General features: G+C 36.9%; 1 protein-coding gene and 2 long non-coding RNA genes across 3 annotated transcripts in view; 1 reads left to right on the top strand and 2 right to left on the bottom strand.

The window, feature by feature from the left end:
- Positions 1 to 14018, bottom strand: part of LOC306990148 — a 40938-nt gene extending 26920 nt beyond the window's left edge. Inside the window, exon 1 of the long non-coding RNA XR_013795826.1 lies at positions 13824 to 14018. This is a non-coding gene — a long non-coding RNA (uncharacterized lncRNA). The remainder of the gene's footprint in view (positions 1 to 13823) is intronic.
- Positions 1 to 19723, top strand: part of tas1r3 (taste receptor, type 1, member 3) — a 45225-nt gene that overhangs the window by 22318 nt on the left and 3184 nt on the right. Inside the window, exons 2-8 of the mRNA XM_079596570.1 lie at positions 15853 to 16013; positions 16093 to 16293; positions 16616 to 16916; positions 17534 to 17890; positions 18579 to 18995; positions 19093 to 19296; positions 19585 to 19705. Of these exons, the coding sequence (XP_079452696.1) occupies positions 16094 to 16293; positions 16616 to 16916; positions 17534 to 17890; positions 18579 to 18995; positions 19093 to 19296; positions 19585 to 19705 (1600 nt within the window). The 5' untranslated portion in view covers positions 15853 to 16013; position 16093. The remainder of the gene's footprint in view (positions 1 to 15852; positions 16014 to 16092; positions 16294 to 16615; positions 16917 to 17533; positions 17891 to 18578; positions 18996 to 19092; positions 19297 to 19584; positions 19706 to 19723) is intronic.
- LOC306990324 lies at positions 5734 to 11028 on the bottom strand. The gene is made up of 5 exons (XR_013795853.1): positions 10826 to 11028; positions 10461 to 10499; positions 9567 to 9676; positions 7581 to 7639; positions 5734 to 6563 (listed from the first exon to the last, which is right to left on the bottom strand). It is a non-coding gene; the product is annotated as an uncharacterized lncRNA (long non-coding RNA).

Raw genomic sequence — 19723 nt, 5'->3', positions numbered from 1 at the left:
CAGTCAGCTCACTCCTTCACACGCAAACCTCTGCCATTACCTAAACACACACACATACACCAATTGGTGCTGTGACCAAATATCACTGCATTATAATTTTACATTATGGTAACAATAAATAATGTAATATAGTTGTTTGGCTGGAAATTCAACTAAACATATGGTCTATATATTCATATTTAATATCAGGTTATATACAGGTGAAACTCGAAAAATTTGAATATCGTGCAAAAGTTCATTTATTTCAGGAATTCAACTTAAAAGGTGAAACTAATATATTATATAGACTCATTACATGCAAAGGGAGATATTTCAAGCCTTTATTTTTTTATAATTTTTATAATTTTCACAATATTCTAATTTTGAATTTGGGGTTTTCATAAATTGTAAGCCATAATCATCAAAATTATGACAAATAAATGCTTGAAATATCTCGCTTTGCATGTAATGAGTCTATATAATACATTAGTTTCACATTTTAAGTTGAATTACTGAAATAAATGAACTTTTGCACCATATTCTAATTTTTCGAGTTTCACCTGTACTTGCAACACAAGTTAAAAACATTTTTATTGTTTTTATTGTTAATTTTATTTTTTTATTTTATTTTTTACAAATAATTGCACTCTAAATAGTACATTTTGAGTGGATGAGCCACGCGGGCTTATATACACACCTATGACTTGTAACTGCACAAGTTGTATATTAGGTTGTGAAAGTTCATCCTTGTTATATTTTGAGACATGTTACGCTTTTGTATTTTCGCATTAGTTCATGTTTCTTTGTCGTACATGCGTAAATAACATGAAATAGTCCTGCCCATTGCCGTATAAATGGTTAAATTTACCAAAACCTTGGTGGATTCTTTTCTAACTTTGCATGATATATATACACACACATACACGTCTTCTCTGGTACTGTTCATCAACATAAGCACAGCTTCTGGGATCTTAGCTTACGAACAGCTCATTTCACAATTCAAACTGAGGTTACGGCCATTGATCCTTTGCCTTGGAAGAACAAATGACACGTGTATCATTTTGGCACAATCCATCTGTAGTGACATTGAGTGCTATTGTGATTAGCACTCAAGTCATGTGGAATTTCCTGTAAGATTGCCATTGTGACGTAAACCACCTTGACAGTCAAAAGAACTGATTGAGTCATCAGGCACTACAAAGTGAAGGGAGGTAAACTAAAGGAGATGGACTATTGTTTGAGAAGCGTGCACAGCTAGTTTGTTTGAAATGTTGGATGATATCATCCCCATCTGACATCAACCTGACAATTCATTCAAATTTTTTTATATAAGCACTTGTATGCTACAGATTTGCCATACCGGAAAACAGACCAGTTACAATAAGATAAAGATCTTGCATGACTGCAGGCAAATCAGATACGTATCACCTCCTCCACCTTTTCAGATGACAGTATTTCATGTTATACAGCCAAAAGGCATCAGGCTACAAAACCCATTTTGGAATGTATTAAATATGGATATGTTTCTAACACGAACACATTGCTTCATTTCAGAAAGCCTTAATTAACCCCCATAGCCATGTGGAGCACTTTTATCATGGATGGATGCGCTTTGATGGACTTAAAAAAATTACCCATTCATTCTCATTATAAAGCTTGGAAGTTAATATACATTTAATATAACTCTGATTGTATTCGTCTGAAAGAAGAATGTCATATACACCTAGGTTGGAGTAAATCATGGGCTAATTAATTTTTTTGGGGTGAACTATCCCTATAATGTGGATAGCATACAGTTGTTGTTCTGGAAGAATTTGATGATAATAATGATGAGTTCATATACTGAAATATTCTTGACAAATCTGATCACAGTTTGTGATGACCTCTTATGAAACTTCATCAGAGAAAAATCTGAGAAACAATAAACTTCATTTAATCTCATTGCGGTCTAATGGTGCGTTCACACCGGACACGAATAGCTAGTGATTTCAATGTTAAGTCAATGCAAAGACGCGTTACGCGCGTAAAAAAAATCCTGCGGCGCGAATGAGGCGCAGAGTGCGGCGCGGTAGACGCGAATATGCCTCATTCGCACGTCAAGTTCGCGCGAATTGAGCGTCTGGCGCGTTACGCGCGAATGATTTTATAGACCGTTTTTTTTTTTTTTTGCAAATTCGCGTCTGCTGCCCGAGTTGAAAAATCTGAACTTCTGCGTCAATTCGCGCCGCGTTAACCAATCAGGAGCCTGCTTGCTTCACATGACATAGCATAACAAACTCCTGCTCGAAGTCACTCAAAATGGAGGATAAACTTATTTTAGCTGTGAGTGTCACCCGGAATTATATGACTCAAGTTCATACTTTTATAGAGACAGGAACAAAAAGGACCTCACTTGGAAGAAGATAAGTGAGGAGATTGTACAACCTGGTAAGTTGTAAGATATACAAATTTCACTTTTGTGTCACGTTATTGACCTACTAACTCGCTAGTAAGCTGCCGTGCTGCTAGTTTACAACTATTTAAATGATCTATCAACATCAGACATCTTGTAAAAATGTGTAGAATCCAAAAATGGCCTGTATTTAAAGGGATGGTCCAAGCAAAAATAATGTCATCCTAAACCTGTTTGCATTTTTGTATTTAGTGGAACAGAAAAGAAGATATTTTAAAAAGTATTCGGAACCAAATAACATTGGAGCCCATAGATATCAATCGTATGGACAACAAAACAATTAAGACATTTCTAAAATTATCTTCTTTTATGTTCCACAGAACAAAGAAGGTCACACAGGTTTGGAACCACACGGGGGTGAGTAAATGATGACACATTTTTATTTCTGGGTGAACTAATCCTTTAATGGTACCAACTATACATTGTTCATCCTTTCTTCCTCTATTATAATTTCCACCCCAGGCTATCTTTGCACTGAAATTAGCCCTGTAATAAAAATCACACGTTTAATGAATGTTTTGTTTCTAAATTGGCATAGCGTGATCTCATTGCAGGAGATTTATAGTCTCATAAAGTCAAATGGTAGCACAAAACGCCCACTCTTATGCTACAATTACTTTTTTCTTTTAAATGAGAATATTATTCTCCTATCTGTCATACAGGATGCGCCTACACATCCGACAGATGACTAACCGCTCACCTGGACTATAATTAAAATCCCTCCATTCTATTGAAGGCTTCAGAGAATGTATGAGGCATAAAGGGTCTTGTGACTCACAACCAGTCAGGTAATATCAGCCAGCCTTGAATGAACAAGACAGTGGCGAAATCAAATCCAGATCCGTTCCAATAAGCTAAAAAGCCGGAGGTGAAAAAAAGCGTCTAAAAAAAGCATACCGTTTCCAGATTCCAGGTGTGGATCCGGGGAAAAGTGGTTACATGAGTCAGAGGGGGTGAGAATGAGTCTCAACAGGTGGGATTTCCAAAATTGGGATTTTCCAAAATTCATGTAGAAAGATGAAAAGAGGATGGAAAAACATGTTATATATTCTATAACTGTGCTGTGAAGTAACTAAAAGTAGCAGCACTGATGTAGCTGTTCTTACACTCTTGTTTCAACCCAATTTTGGGTCAAATATGGACAAACCCAGCCGTTGGGTTAAAAGATGTAACCCACCGGCTGTCCGTTGGTTTGTCCATCTTTGACCCAAAATTGGGTTGAAACAACTTAGAGTGTAAATGTCACATTGCCTTATTTTAAATTATGAGTATCTTGTAGACTGGAAAGATCGCCAACACTCTCCAATTTAAATCTATCCATTAATGTCCTGTATGGACCACTGATCTAGAAAAGGACAGAGAAACACTTGCATGCCTGACCGCTCCTGGGCCACTTAAACTCTTACATAAGCCTGATAATTGCACTTACACATGCACACACACAATCCTTTTGGCTTCGGCCTGTGGCTGCAACACAGGGGTTCATACAGTTCTCAATTAACCCAGAATGTGTTCACCCCTGTTTACCCATAGGCTGCTCCAGATCACCTGTGCTTTAGATGACAGGGTTTTGTGCTACACATTTCCAAGAAAAACTACCTGTGGAGGTCCATGTAATTATGTTGAACACTAACTCGCAGAGGTCATTATTATTGCTTGTCTTAACTTGGTTTTGGGAACTCTTTTGAACTAGTGCTTTGATTGTACAACTGTTAAACAAGTGGTGTGAAATCTTTCTGTGGATTCTGTGGAAGCATCACTATTATTATTATTATAATAAAAAATAAAGCCTTAAACACAAACACTGTTTGTGCTAGACATGAAACAAATTACCGCAAATCTTTCTATCTATTCTATAACTGGATTTATGATGATTGCCTGGCGGACAATAAAACAGGTGAAAAAAATCCCACTAAATAATAACCCATCAACCACCCACAAAACTCGTCATCACAACGCTTAACATAACATTTTCACAATCTACTCTTTCTTACAAGAAGGATTTCTCATTAACTAGCAGCCAAACACTTACATGTATGCGTTTGGTAGACACTTTTATCTAAAGCGACATTGTATTCAAGGCATACATTGACCCATGACCATATGCCGATGCTTGCCGGTCCTTTTCATAAAAGCTTTCCTTAAACTTTTGTTCCACAAGCACAAGTTTAACGCCAGTTTCTTCAATATAAACATCTACATGAATCACAGATTCAAATACATTTCAAGAACAATAGCTGCAGAAGACAAACTGCAGTCTGTAACTATAATGGAGGTTGCTGGCGGTCCCTAATGGTCATGGAGGAGCCTAATGATTTACTATTTTACAGTAGGGAGCAGCTGAAATAAATTACGACAGCTCATAATTTATGCTTCATTACATCTAAAAATTAAATTAAATGAGCAGTGCTGAATTCATTCAAGTGTGCATGCCAAATGGGAAGCTTAGAGCGGATTATACATATATGTGTGTCGGTAAGAAGCACCTATTCTTGTTGCAGGGTTAGATTGCTCATCACAGCTTCTATATTTGTAGGTGACAATTGGGTGTTCAGTTTTGAGCTCATCCAGAACTGAGGAAATGCTGTATAATTATAACACAGAGCGGGAACCAGGTTTAGTCCACTAGATAAATCTCTCCCTCTCACTTTACCCCTCTCTCTCTCTCTCTCTTCAAAAACACATTATAAGTAAAATAAATAAGCTCTAGGCTAACAGACAACATGGCACAATTGACAATCTCATTAACACATTTCCAACACCCTTTTATCTAAATCAACTTAAAGTGCATTGTATGCTATTTGTATGTAACCCAATAATGACCTTGGATGTCATATGTTGCATTACCGAAAGAGGGAGTTCTGTTTATATGCAGCTTTGTTGTAGTTTACAAACTGAGGTGCAATATGCCAACCAACTAAAGCAGCTGCAAGAGATATTTTTTGGAATATGATGCCTACAGATATTACTGAAATATCTGTGACAGCGTTTGCATTTGTCATTCTGTTTGCAATTCTGTTTGGTCTGATGTAGAAATTGTTTCTTACCTTGAACACAAAGAGCTAAAGGTTGACCATAGTGTGGACGGGGCAGCTCGGGAATTGACCAATCATTTTGTGCCAACCTGGAAATTCCTCACTGCAGTATACAAACTTTCCCCCCCCCCCCTGCACTTTGAGTTTATGATGTGCAACAGATTTGCTGTCTCTACAGGTGAAACTCGAAACATTTTAATATTGTGCTAAAGTGCATTTATTTCACTATTTCAACTTAAAAGGGGAAACTAATATATTATAATATATTACACTGTAAAAAATTCTGCTGTGATTTTACAGTAAATTACTGGCTACTAATTGCATTACTTTCACAGTAATTTACAGTAAGAAAATTTAATGTAAATTACAGCAAAATGACAGTTGTGTACAGTGATTTCACAGTTAATGATATCACATCATTACTGTAATTTCACAGTGCATAACTGTATAAATATAGTTATCAGCTGTAACTTGAACAGTAATTTATTGTGTTTCAGCTGTAAAAGTAATGCAATTAGTAGCCAGTAATTAACTGTAAACTTACAATTTAATACAGTAATGCAATATGATGACATAAAAGTAGTAAAAAAAAGATTAAACAATAGTTTCCACAATTGATTTTATTTTCAATAAAATTGTTACAACAATATAACAAACGTTGCAAGAGTCGTTGCATAACAGCGGGCAAGAGTAGGCAACGAGATGGCAGTCCAAAAAACAGCCAGAGCTAAATAACAAAAAAATAGGTAGAAGTGAAGGTCTTGACCAGAATGGCAGTCCAACATATTCAGTGGCGATATGGCAAGTAAAAACGGAGAGCCAACAATGACCGGAGCAAATGAAAAAAGTAATACCATCAAAACAAAACAAATAACATAGCAACCCAAGACCCAACAGATGAGGCGAACCTAGATGAGGCGAAAATCTGGTCTATGGTATCCAGACTGCCTTTCAGCGTGAATAAAATCCACCCCAACTGCTCGCCAATTTCAGATCCCTCCATTTTCACATCGCTGAAGATTCTCCTCTCACTGAAGACACGTCCAGTCAAGACGTCCCAAAGTCTGCACAGTGGGTTGTGATGTAGCTGGTTCTTCCTGAACAAAATGAAGAATCAGTATTAGAAAAGAGAAGTAAATTGCTTCAATTTATACTCCCAATGACAAGCTAAAATCTTACTTAAAGGGATAGTTCACCTAGAACTGAAAATTCTGTCATTTACTCGCCCTCAAGTTGTTCCAAACTGGTTTGAGTTTTTCTTTATTTGAGCAAAAAATATATTTTGAGAATTGAAAATTAAACAGTTGATGGGCCCTATTGACTTCCATAGTAAAAAAAAAAAAATATATATATATATACTATGGAAGTCAATGTGGCCCCATCAGCTGTTTAATTTTTTGGGTGAACTACACATCCTGCAACATCTCGTTTGGCATCCATGTAATGTGCTTCTATAATGTATTTCAGCTTCAACACATTGGACAATTTTGCTTAAAGGGTTAGTTTACACAAAAATTACAATTATTTTGTTAATTACTCACCCTCATGTACATTCACACCTATAAGACCTTTGTTCATCTTCGGAACACAAATGAAGATATTTTTAATGATATTCTGAGAGCTTTCTGACCTTCCATTGGGAGCAATGCAACTAACACATTCAAGGCCCAGAACGATTGGAAAGACATCATTGAAGTAATCCATGTGACTGCAGTGGTTTAACCAATTTTATGAAGCGATGCGGGTGCTTTGTTTTTGCAACAACAAGGAGGAGCACTACGACGCACGCATATTGTGTTGACTCGAGACTGGGTGTTGTTCCGTGAATGTGCTTTAGATAATATAATTTTGTAAACAGAGGTAAATTATGGTTTTAAATTATAAATTGAGGTTAAACTACTGGAGTCACATGGATTACTTTAATGGTGTCGTTACTACCTTTCTGGGGCTTGAATATATTAGTTGTGAAGGCTCCCAATGGAGGAACAGAAAGCTCTTGGAGTTCATTAAAAATATCTTAATTTGTGTCCCGAAGATGAACGCAGTTCATGTTTGGAACGGCACGAGGGTGCATAATTAAGGACAGCATTTTTTCTTTTTTTGCTGAACTATACCTTTAAGGAATCCTGGAAACACCTTAAATCAGCATGTATTCGCCAATTTTCTGGAAGAACTGAAATGCAGATAAGAAAACTGAAACAGTTTCACAAAAACAAAACAAAAACTTTCTGCATTTTTACATTTTCCATAAAAAGAAAAGAAAAGCAGTTTTGAATTATTCACTTGAAGCTTCATATAAAATACTCAGAAAAGTAAAATGTTAGCTGCAGCCCTATTTTACAGTGCAAAGTATGGTAATAAAAGCATAAAAGCACTTTTATGAAATAAGCTTGTTCCCACATTTGACAAATTGTGTTTACACAAATATATTGTTCTAACTTTAGCATCATTTAAAGGGTTAGTTCACCCAAAAATTAAAATTCTGTCAGTAATTACTCTCCCTCATGTTGTTCCAACCCCGCAAGACTTTCGTTCATGTACACAAACGAAGATATTTTTGATGAAATCTGAGAGCTGGATCACTCTTCCATAGGCTTCTTAAGGGATTGAAACTTGCCGGCCCAGAAAGTTATTAAAGACATTGTTAAAATAGTCCAAGTGACTACAGTGGCTCAACCATATGATTATCAAGCGACGAGAATACTTTTTGTGCGCAAAAAAAATTAACGACATTATTCCACTATTCATTATGTTCTCCGTGGGCCTGAGTGTGTTCACGTAGTGTAACTGCTCAGTGCGTCTGTGTTGCACATCACACGCGTCACACACATGACCAGCGGCGGCCAATATGAGCCTATGTGGTGACGTGCAACACAGACGCGTTACGTGAACCCACTCGAGGCTAGGGCTGGGCGATAAAACGATAACGATAATTATCGCGATATAATTTTTCTCGATAAAACGATATCAGGAGTTCGATAAATGTTCGATAATGTTTTTGCGCCAAAAGCGGAACGAATCTCATTTGAACCGCGCGCCACACGGACCGTTTATCCGCTCGGCTCAAAGTCCAAACGGCAGCGTGAGCGCGAGCTCACTCGAGCAGACGCGTTTACTCTGATCGGCCTCGGTCACTAGATCCAGTGAGAAGCGCTTGAATTCAGCGAGGAACACAAATGTCTCAGTGATTTAAACCGGTTTAAAGGCAGATGAGACCGCGCTGACGAACAGGAGAAGCACTGTGCGCAGCGATACAGTCAGAAGCTTCTCCGTCGACACATTCCCATCATTTACCACGGATTTAACGTTAACGTTAGCCTAGTACTATTAACTGCATCATGAAATGTATATATATTGAATTGTATAATATTATTAATGTAGACAATGTATTAAAGGACTAATGGAATATAATTCGTTTTTAATAATGTATTTAGGCTACTGGTTTTCATAAATACCATAGAAACCATAAAGTTACATTTTATCTGTGGTTATCATGATCTAAATGCATGATGCTGGATGACCAATGGTTAATTTTAATAAAACTAAAGAATATTACATTTTACCAAATAAAAATAATGTTGTTACTTTTTTTTAACAGATGTTACTGTTTTTGTTACTGAACATAAATTGTATAAAGTAAATTTGCATCCTAACTCAAGCTAATACTACTGAAATAAATATATTTATTTTGTTAAGGAAAAATGACAAATGTTTGAATGTTCTACCTCGGATTTGTGAATGTTCACCTGTTTGGCAAGTGTTTGTCATGATATGTTCTGACAAGAGTAGTTTAAAAACACAACGCTCTGGTTTCTACAGCTTTCACTTAGGAGTACAAATCTGTCTTTAAACTTGAAATAAATAAAGATTTGACATTTATCGATAATTATCGATATCGACTGATATAAAAAAAAATATCGTGATATTTTTTTTTGGCCATATCGCCCAGCCCTATGAGGGAGTGTAATTAATGACAGAATTTTAATTTGTGGGTGAACTAACCCTTTAATAGCTTCAATAAACATCTTACTGCAGAACTATATCTAGCTTAACACAGAGACAGTGTTTCGTTAGTCCGCTCTGAAGTTTAGATTGCTTACATTAGATTGACATCCGTTCAAAGTCAAGAGCTCCCTGATCAGTGTGCAGACTTGCTGGTTTATGTGTCCTCTCTGCCTCTGCCATCTCTGGGTTGATGCCCAAGAAGCACCTATAAACAAAAAGACAGAAGAAAGCTGTTAGTTTTATTCAAGTGGGATGAAAAAGGTGTCAGTCCCAGTCACCACCTTTAGTGGGTCACTGGATTTACAGTACAAAGCTAAACTAAAGTTAGCTCAGTTTTAACAAGCTGACATTACTTTGATTTAGTTAAACAGCAAACATTTAAATAACGTTAACAGCAACTGAAAAACATTTTTCCATCACAAACACACAGTCAAAAATAGTCTGGCAACAAAGTAGAGGTGTGTGATTTACCCAGGTCAAGCATTATGCACACAACAACGTGCACGTACTGTTTGCAGAGGATGGAGTAACGTTAAGAGTATGTTGGCCTGTCCATCTCCCTATGTCTGTTTCTGCTTGTAACTGAACGTACTCTTCCTCCTAGAATTAGATAACGTTATTAACGTTACCCGTTCAGACAAAATGGCTCCTAATATCTCCAGATGTCGACCTGTTTTTAATGTAGAATAGCACAACTAATCTCCACTAATTCAGTGATAAACATTTAATTTACTATATCTTTTTCACAATAAAAGCATCCAGTTGTTTTGCAACACACTTCATTTTTCTGTTGACGAGACAGACAAATGGCTGTTCCGTTTCACACACAAAGCAGGGGAGAAAATTATGAAGTTCAGCTAACGTTACTAATTTAAGATGAATTTATGACATTTGAACTGTATTTCAGCATTTATTTGCCCAAATTCACAACACTATAATTGATCTAGTTGATAATAACTGTCATACCCACATATAAGGCCACAGCTTACCTTATAACTTTATTTCCCGGTGGTCACCATAGAAAAATGCTGTGGGAAAAGAGAACGCTGTTAGAGAAACTAAGAAAAGCATTAAGCAAAAGTAAAAATTTCGACGATGTAACTTTAGCTAACGTGTCTCACAGTTAACCTTACTAACTTAATACGGTACAATTAACGTTAACACTACAACCAACGTCTGTTCATTCAAATTTGCGCGCTCAAACCTAGACGCGAGTCTGCTTCGGCTAAGTTACAAAAACATGACAACAGCACCTACAACAAACGCTAATTTGGTTCATACTTTTAAATAACATGCACTATCATATAAAAAAACAGCCACCAAAATGACAAAGTTTGATATTTTAAACACTTACCGGCCGCTGAATCCATCGAGTGAGACCACGGAGGAGATGAGAGCTCAGATGACGCAGTTGCAGCGCGAAAAAGACGGAATTCACAGTAGTTTCTTGTAATAGTCCCGCCTTGCATTATTTTCACAATAAAAGTCTAAATACGGTATTATATTGTGAAATATCACAGTAAAAGCCTGTGAATTGGTAATACTGCAATTTATTGTGAAATATTACAGTTATATGTTGTGAAATCCTGGAAATATTTTACAGTGTATATACTAGACTCATTACATGCAAAGTGAGATATTTCAAGCCTTTATTTGTTATAATTTTGATACAGCTTATGAAAACCCCAAATTCAAAATTAAAATATTGTGAAAAGGTTTTCATTAGCTTTAATAATCATCAAAATTATAACAAATAAAGGCTTGAAATATCTCACTTTGTATATAATGAGTCTATATAATATATTAGTTTCACCTTTTAAGTTGAATTACTGAAATAAATTAACTTTTGAACGATATTAAAAATTTTCTAGTTTCACTATCTCATATTTTTATTCAGATTGTTTTGTTTTCTTTACCTCCTCCCTCTTCTGTCAAGTTTTATTTTGTTTGATTTTAATTACAGAGTTTATATTTGATATGTGACACGGGTTAGTTTCTAGCTACATGTATAACATTTTGGTACATTACAATATATGCTGTACGTGTTTAAGTGTGTTAATGTTTAGTTGTGTTTTTGCCCATGACTATGCATGTGTGTATGCGCTCGTGAGTCACACACATACATAGACACGCACACACACAAAGTGCATACAGTAACACACAGCCCATGTGAACCAGAAGAACAGGTCAGACGACTGTAGATAAAGGGGGACAACAGGAAACAAGGATGAGTCTTATGTGTTTAACTGCGGGTGGCAGGCTTAGCCAACACACAAAATCATCACTAAAACACTTAACACAAAAACACGCATTTACTTTTATTACGCGTCAGAATACCAGATGTCCAAATGCATACACCCGATTAAATAATAACTGACTAACTCACATAAAAACAGACATCATTAAATTTGATATAAAACAAAGTAGCATGCCAACTAGTACAATTTGGACTGTCAAAATAAACCTTATCATTCAAATCTGTATAAACTAGCATTTCTCTCATCCAACTAAACAGTCCCAGAATCATGTTAACACAGTGTTCTTATTTGCACTATGCAATCTTATCTCAAACCCTGCAGGTGATGCAATTGCTGCAAATGCAATCATACTGGTACTTTTCCCTTAAAGGTGCTGTGTGCAATTTCACTACTGTATTTTACTGTACAAACCCTTGACCAGTATTATCAAATGTAAGACACACTCATTCTTCAGAAAAACATGTGCCAAAGCACTTATGTATACATGCAAACATATTGCAGAGCATTGTTTTTGTCATATATGAAGACAAAAGAACATGCTGAAGGAGAAGGACTTTCAGAGCAAGTTGGAAAAAGAGCAGAGTAAGGATCAAGTGAGGCACAGAACGAGAGTCTAGTTAATAATTTGTCAGCGACTGTGGTGGATCTAGCCAGCGTGTTGACAACGAGCCCAGTGTTCTCTGGGTCCGCTGATGGAGATTAGAGCTGGACTCATCCAACCATTCACGGGGGGAGAGAGAAAAAGAGAGAGCAAGACGAACATGAGGGGTCTAGTGAGAGCGGGGGGGTTTGGATGCAACACAAATGGAAGTTCAACAGAACAAGGTAGTGAGTCCACAGGGATTCAGGCATTCTGGGAGATCTCAGCACTAGCTTTCAGCACTCCCCGAAATGCTCACACACCGCGTCCAAAATGCAACTGTGCACCTTCTCTGACGTTCCTAAACTCATGCTTTCATCATGCATTTGTTCAAATACAATCGCACCACAACAAGCCGTAAACCTGAGCAATAGCGGCAGCAGAACATTCTTACGCAAGCTGTAAAATCTCAGGCTTAAACTAGACACCAGGGAACAAACCAAACAAACACACATGATGTTGACAGAGTAATTATCTGCTGATAGGACAAACAGACTCATAACCGGTCACATCTCCGTTCCCTGAAAGCAGGTACATTTAACCCATGATATCAGCTGTCCAAACAAACTCTGGCTACACAGTGTACCCTTGTACGGCCCCGAGGCCATCGGCGTCCACCCACGCATGTCTTTTTGCCCTCTCTGTGCATATCACTATAGATCCGTATGCCTCTATCACTCATTTCCTAAATCAGATTAGATGAATATATTCAGATGATAAATGTGCATTAACCTTCTTTACCTTGTGTGCATATGTTTGTTTATCGGAACAAACAGTAACAGCATGCGGTTGTTAACCACTTTAATGAGCAGTGCTCTTGAATATTGTGCAAGCAGGGCACATCAGGACGCATGCTAAAATGCATCCTCAACCCATGTTCACTGCATGCTGTTTGCACTGTTCTGCCACCTAGTGGTGAAACAAATGTGCGGTACCAGATGATACGTGAAAGGTCAGTGCTTATGACCGTGTTAAAGGATTTGTGTGCAAAATAGACATAATCTTTCAAAGAACATATGCATTTTCTTTTTAACGATGTTAGCATGTTGGAAACTTTTTAAATGCCAATGGATGAATTAAATGTCTGACTAAAGAAAGTGTAAGAGTATTCACTATACACCAAGTGTTAAGAAACGATGAGGGGCAGCCTATTATTAAGGGCCTCGGTTGATTACTAAAATTTTACGAGCAACCCCTGAAAAGGGTTATACCATTATTCTGTTGAGAAAGGCACTTAAAAGTATGACAAACATGAAAATGTTTTGACAAAATAAATTAACTTTGTTGACAAACTTCCTTTTGAAAGTAATTTTGAGGCCAGATACATGTTTTATCTCCCCCTAAATTATGCAAATTAATACTAATATGCACATTTTAGTGGTATATAAGGTACAAAAGGACATGCCAAAAAAAGTCATAAAACTACAATTTACAGTGTGCTTCAAGTCACTCACAGTCCTAGATGGTGTAGCTACAGTAGATGCCAAGATATTGTCCTGTTTGACTGAATATGTGGTTCTTCTGCCAGTTTTAATGAATCGACTATAAACCTCCATGTTTAATGCAGCCTCAGAGCATAAAACAGACTGCAAATGTGCAGCTTCATAGTAACTCACCCAAACCCACACCTACGCACACGCCCGCTCATCAACACCTACGCATGCAGGAAGAGGGAAGGTGGAAGATCCACCTACGCATGTTTAAAACACACCCATGCAGTGCACTCGAGGAAGGCCGTCCAAACATGCAGCTTCTTCTGCAACAGGGCAACACAAATACCCCTATGCTGACATCTTCATCTGAACATCAAAGCCAAAACTAACTGAAGGAGAAACAAAATCTGTTTTATATCATATGTTCCAGTCAGCGACCTTCTTTTCTTAAAAAAAAAAAAAGGACATACGTGCAATATACGTACAAACTAAAGCAAAAGTAAATGATCAAAGGTAGCAAAAAGCTTTGATGCAGATTAAAAACGGGATAGATGTTTGCGTGCCTTTACCGGTTGATGTCAAGATCTCCAGGGAGATAAAGACGTTTTTGTCCCTTTTTTCATTTTAGAGAAGACCTTGATTACGATCTTCAATTAAATTATCATTTAGATCTCTGCTGAATAGTGACATATGAGATATAATAGATTAAGGTCGGCAGAAGCGAGAGACTGGAAGCTTTTAAAATGTCATTATCAAGTTGCAAGGGAGCTTGTTCCATTTATATGAAACAGAAATATGTGTCTATCCAATAGATATCTCAAATGTTTCTCATTTCAGTGAATTAATTATGTCATTCATAATTGACAGATTAAACTCATAATTAACTCAGTCCTGCTCATGTATTTACACTACGCCAATCAAAAAGATTAATCTATTCATCATCTGGATTCAATCCATTCTACTACAATAATCCTGTTTGAGATTTACAAAAAAAGATACCAAAGTAATACCAATGAAAATGTATGAGTAAAATGATACGCAGTACGCACCATACTCCAAATGTATGCAAAGCACTTGTAAACATGTGGCTAGGATGGGAATTCAATGTAAGTTCATCTTAACTACAGTCAAAATTGCATGCAAATATCTGACCGATAGTTTTGACATTATACGCCTGATGTTACACTTATGCAAACCCATTTAGCGCCCACAGTATTAAGTAGAGTATGTACGTGACTTGCAAATACCATAGACACGGAATAAAAATCCATATGGTAATATTCAATAATATCCATATGAGTTTAAGGTCACAAAATCAATTCTATCAAATCACTGATAGTTTAAAATAAATAAATAAAAAATCATTCATTATTAAAATGGGTTGACCATTAAGTCATTTAAACAGTAATATAAATACTTGCTTAGTACTTGCTGTCTTTCAATGTTTATTTTGCTATTAATGCATGAGCTAGAATCCATCATGAAGCACTTTCTTTCAAATCCACAAACAACTATGGAAATTTCTGTATGAATGCATTGTGCAAGTCACCACATTTCAATTGTTTATTCAACACGTATTTTTTGTACCAGATCTCTTTTCTGTGCTTGTGTTCTCTCACTGCACTACAAAGTGTTTCTGAACATACAAGTACTGTGACTGGGAAACAACATCCAGTTTGATAACCATTTTTGTACACAAACAATAACTTTCTACCCAATGCATAAGAAACTCCTCTGACCTTTGCTGCAAACAGATATTTAGTAGTGAAAAGCAGCAAGACATCAAAATAAGAAAGCAAAAAGCAAGTTTTTTTAAGTTTAACTTGATAGTGTCTTAAAAACACAGTGCTGAAAAAAACAATGAGATGAAATTCAACTGGAAAGGACCAGCTATTAACAAAATAGCACAGAGTGAACAACCCCTTATACTTCAAAAAATACTTTTTACTCTGCGAATTACCAATGTCATTTGAAACGTACTTGAACGTTGAGGTGAGACCAGAACATTTCCATGTGAAGCCGGAATGAAACTTGACGTTGACCCTTGCAGGCAAAGCACCTGCAAGCTGATCGCAGAAGTGTGGGGTGGTGCATATTACTCACATACTCACGTGGGTGTTGTCGGTATAATGAAAAACATCATAATCTCTCGCCACTGAGAGAATCACAACACATCAAAACAAGAAGAGCCTAAGCAATACTTCCACTGAGGTCAGTCCAGCTATTTCACTTTCATTTATCAATTTCCATGATATATATCTTCATGCTTACTGGATTGTTTACCCTCCAGAATGGCTAAAGAGTGCACACTTCTGGTGCTCTGTGGCATTCTTGGGTCTGGACTCAGCAAGAACCCATCATGGTTTGAGAACATCTCAACAAATCTTTTCAAATCCCCTGGAGATATTCTGATAGGAGGACTTTTCCCCATTAGCGAACTCACAAGCGAACTGAGCAAACGGGTGAAGCCTGACGATCTTGAGTGCAACAGGTAAAATCTTTGAGGAAGCCATATTGACCACGTAGTCTACACAATTTTAAAAAGCTTTAAGGTCCTTGCACACTGAGTCCGAAATTTTCGCATGCGTTTTTTAGTATCCATCATTCGGTGGCTCTGAATTTTTAAAACACCATTCAAATCTTTGTTATGGACGCGAAAAAACACAGAAAATCAAACCCGTTCAGAATTTGTTTATGACAGGCATAAGCGTGATTGACATAACGTGAGGTTGTATTTATTTTTTAACGTGCAAAAATTTCGGACTCAGTGTGCAAGGTCCTTCAAATCACCTTTAATCCTTCTGTTTTGGCAGAATAAACACATATGGTCTGTCTCTCTCATTGGTGATGAAGTTCTCTGTGGATGAGATCAACACTATAGAGGATCTTCTACCTGGAATCACACTAGGATTTGAGAGTTACGACACATGCATGCAACCAGCCGTTGTCATGAGGCCTGTCCTCCAGCTTCTCACAAAGGAATCAACAGAGGAACTGGACATCAACTGTAACTACACTGACTACAAGACTCGTGTTATTGCGATCATAGGCCCAAGCAACTCGGAGTTGGTCTCGGTCATTGGCAAGCTGATTGGGTTTTTTCTAATGCCATCGGTGAGTTGCCATTAAAAGTGTGAGAGGATGAAACATAAAATTTCATTAAAAAAATACAAACACTAACAAAAACAGAAAAAGTAAAATGCTACAGAAAAAAATACCTTACCATATATAATGAAAAACAAAAATACTTCAAAAAGGGTAACACTTTACAAAAAGGTTTAATTTGTTAATATTAGTTAAATATATTCGTTAACATGAACAATAAACACTACTTTTACCACATTTATTATTCATAGTCAATTGTAATTTCAATATTTACTAATACATTTTTTAAATCCAAAGTTGTGTTTGTTAACATTTGTTGATGCACTGTGAACTAACAAACAATTATATTTTTTTACTAACATTAACAAAGATGAATAAATGCTTTAAAAATACATTGCTCATTGTTAGTTTATGTTAGCTAATGCAATTGTAAAGTGTTACGGTAAAAATAATTCATTTTTGGAAAACATTTGTAACAATATAATGCATGTACTTTTACCTGATGTATTGTTGGAATTATTTTTGTAAGCAAACATCTTAACTAGCATTTTCATACTCAATCTGGGATGCTCTTCCTGTTTTTTCTTAATTCCTTTTCCAATTTATCTCTAATTGCCTAATCTTAGATTAGCTATGCTGCCACCAGCGACATGTTCAGTGACAAGGAAACCTTCCCGTCCTTCATGCGCACAGTTCCCACTGATCGCTGGCAGGTTGCGGCCATGGTGCAGCTTCTGAAAGAGTTTGGGTGGAACTGGGTGTCAGTAATAGGTAGTGACGATGAATACGGACAGAAGGGTCAGCAGCAGTTTTCCAGCATGGCCAATGATGAGTCCATCTGTGTGGCATATCAGGGTTTGATTCCTGTATACAGTGATCCAGAGCCAACGATAAAAGAGATTCTCAATCGTATTGTGGACGCCAAAGTGGAAGTGGTGGTTGTTTTCTCTGTCCCCAAGCCAGCCAGAGACTTCTTCATAGAGGTAAAAAATATATATTTGATCTTTTGAAGTACAGGAGTTTGCAATACTATACAATTATACTGTAGATTCAGAACTGTAAACTTTCTGGCCAACCAAAAAAAACAATTAAATTAGAAGTTGCAAAAGAGTCTCGTTCCAAAATTGTTGGATTCCCAAATACATTAACATGACACCACGCACAACTGCTGGCTACAGTTTAATGGAGGCTTTTATATCGCTATCCCTTCACAAAGAAGCACAAAGTTGTTCTTCCTCTTTGGTGAAACAAGCTGCCAACCTCATATCACAACTTTCAAGAAACAGCTAAAACACTACTTACCAAATCTACAACCATAAACAAGAGCACTTACTTTAAAACTTGCATTGTGCACTACAAATTTTGAAACGAGACGCGAGTACAACAGTCAAAGACATCCATCTGGGCATGTTTAAAAAAAAAGCAGTGCAGAGGAATGCAAAGATGAAGCCCCTTAAGCAGCAAAGGGGCATTTACATTTAAGGCTCAAAAAGAGAATAGAAAATGGTCACAAAACAAAATTATGAAACTGTATAGGTGCCGGAAATATTATAAGTGGGCTTCAGGGAAAAATATTAATATGTAATTCTTGTTCTCTATTTTATTCACTTCTTTATATTTTGAATAAGGTTTTGGTGATTCTAAATGTTCTTGTCATCGCTACCTGACCAGGTAATCAAACGAAACATAACAGCCGTTTGGGTGGCAAGCACTGCATGGTCTCTGAGCGATGGTGTATCCACCCTGCCCGGCATCAATTCAATAGGCACAGTCCTGGCGTTTACAGACATCACCAGACCTATTGACCTATTCACTCCCTATATCCGTGAGCTCTTCAAAAAAATGGAGGAGACACAAATCCCCCAGGAGCCTAATAAAGAAATCTCCCCACTGGACAACCCTTGCCCAAGCTGCAACTTTCTAAACCAAGCCAACGTGAGCATGGTAGAGTCAAAACTTGTGGAGCGGTCAGTTTTCAGTGTGTATACTGCCATCTACTGTGTTGCATACGCGCTGCATGACTTGCTTGGATGTAATGCCACTCGCTGTGCTCTAAATCCCAAGACTGACAAAGTCTATCCATGGCAGGTAATCACACACAAGCATCTCTTTCTGTAAATCTGCTTGTTTTAGCCTACAAGATTAAAGGGGGAACTAATAGAACAGTATGTCATCTTTCCTACAGCTGTTAAAAAAACTACAAAAAGTTTCTGTAGATATACAGGGAGTCAATTTTCAGTTTGATATAGAGGGTAATCCAAACTTTGGCTATGATGTTCTGCAATGGATCTTAAATGACACCACTGTGAGTTTTGATGGAATTGGATACTTCTATCAGAACCTCACAATTGATGAAGAAGACATAAAATGGCACACGAAAAACGGGAAGGTAATAATGGGACATATTTTTGTATTGTAATTTAAATTGCTTCATATAACTTGTTTTACTACCAGTCAATAGTTTTGACACACTTTCTTAAATGCTTACAATTAGTTTTATAGACTAATAATATATAATGCTTATATATTAATTTCTTTCAAATGTTTTTGAAACATTTTACTGTTATTTTAACCATTATTCTAAAATATGTCAAATTGTAATAATAGAGAATGAGTAGATGTGTCCAAACTTTACATCACAAAGCCTGCACCTCTTGACAAATGGTCTTTGTAACAGGTGCCAATGTCCACTTGCTCCTCAGACTGTGGGATAGGACAAGTACGCAGAGTTAAAGGTTTCCACTCCTGCTGTTTCGACTGCATTGACTGCAAGGAGGGAACGTTCCTAAACAACACAGGTGCGCGACTGCTAGGGT

The sequence above is a fragment of the Phoxinus phoxinus genome (assembly GCF_949152265.1).
Source record: "Phoxinus phoxinus genome assembly, chromosome: 22".
Classification (NCBI taxonomy): Eukaryota; Metazoa; Chordata; class Actinopteri; order Cypriniformes; family Leuciscidae; genus Phoxinus; species Phoxinus phoxinus.
This window is presented reverse-complemented; position numbering and strand designations above follow the sequence as displayed.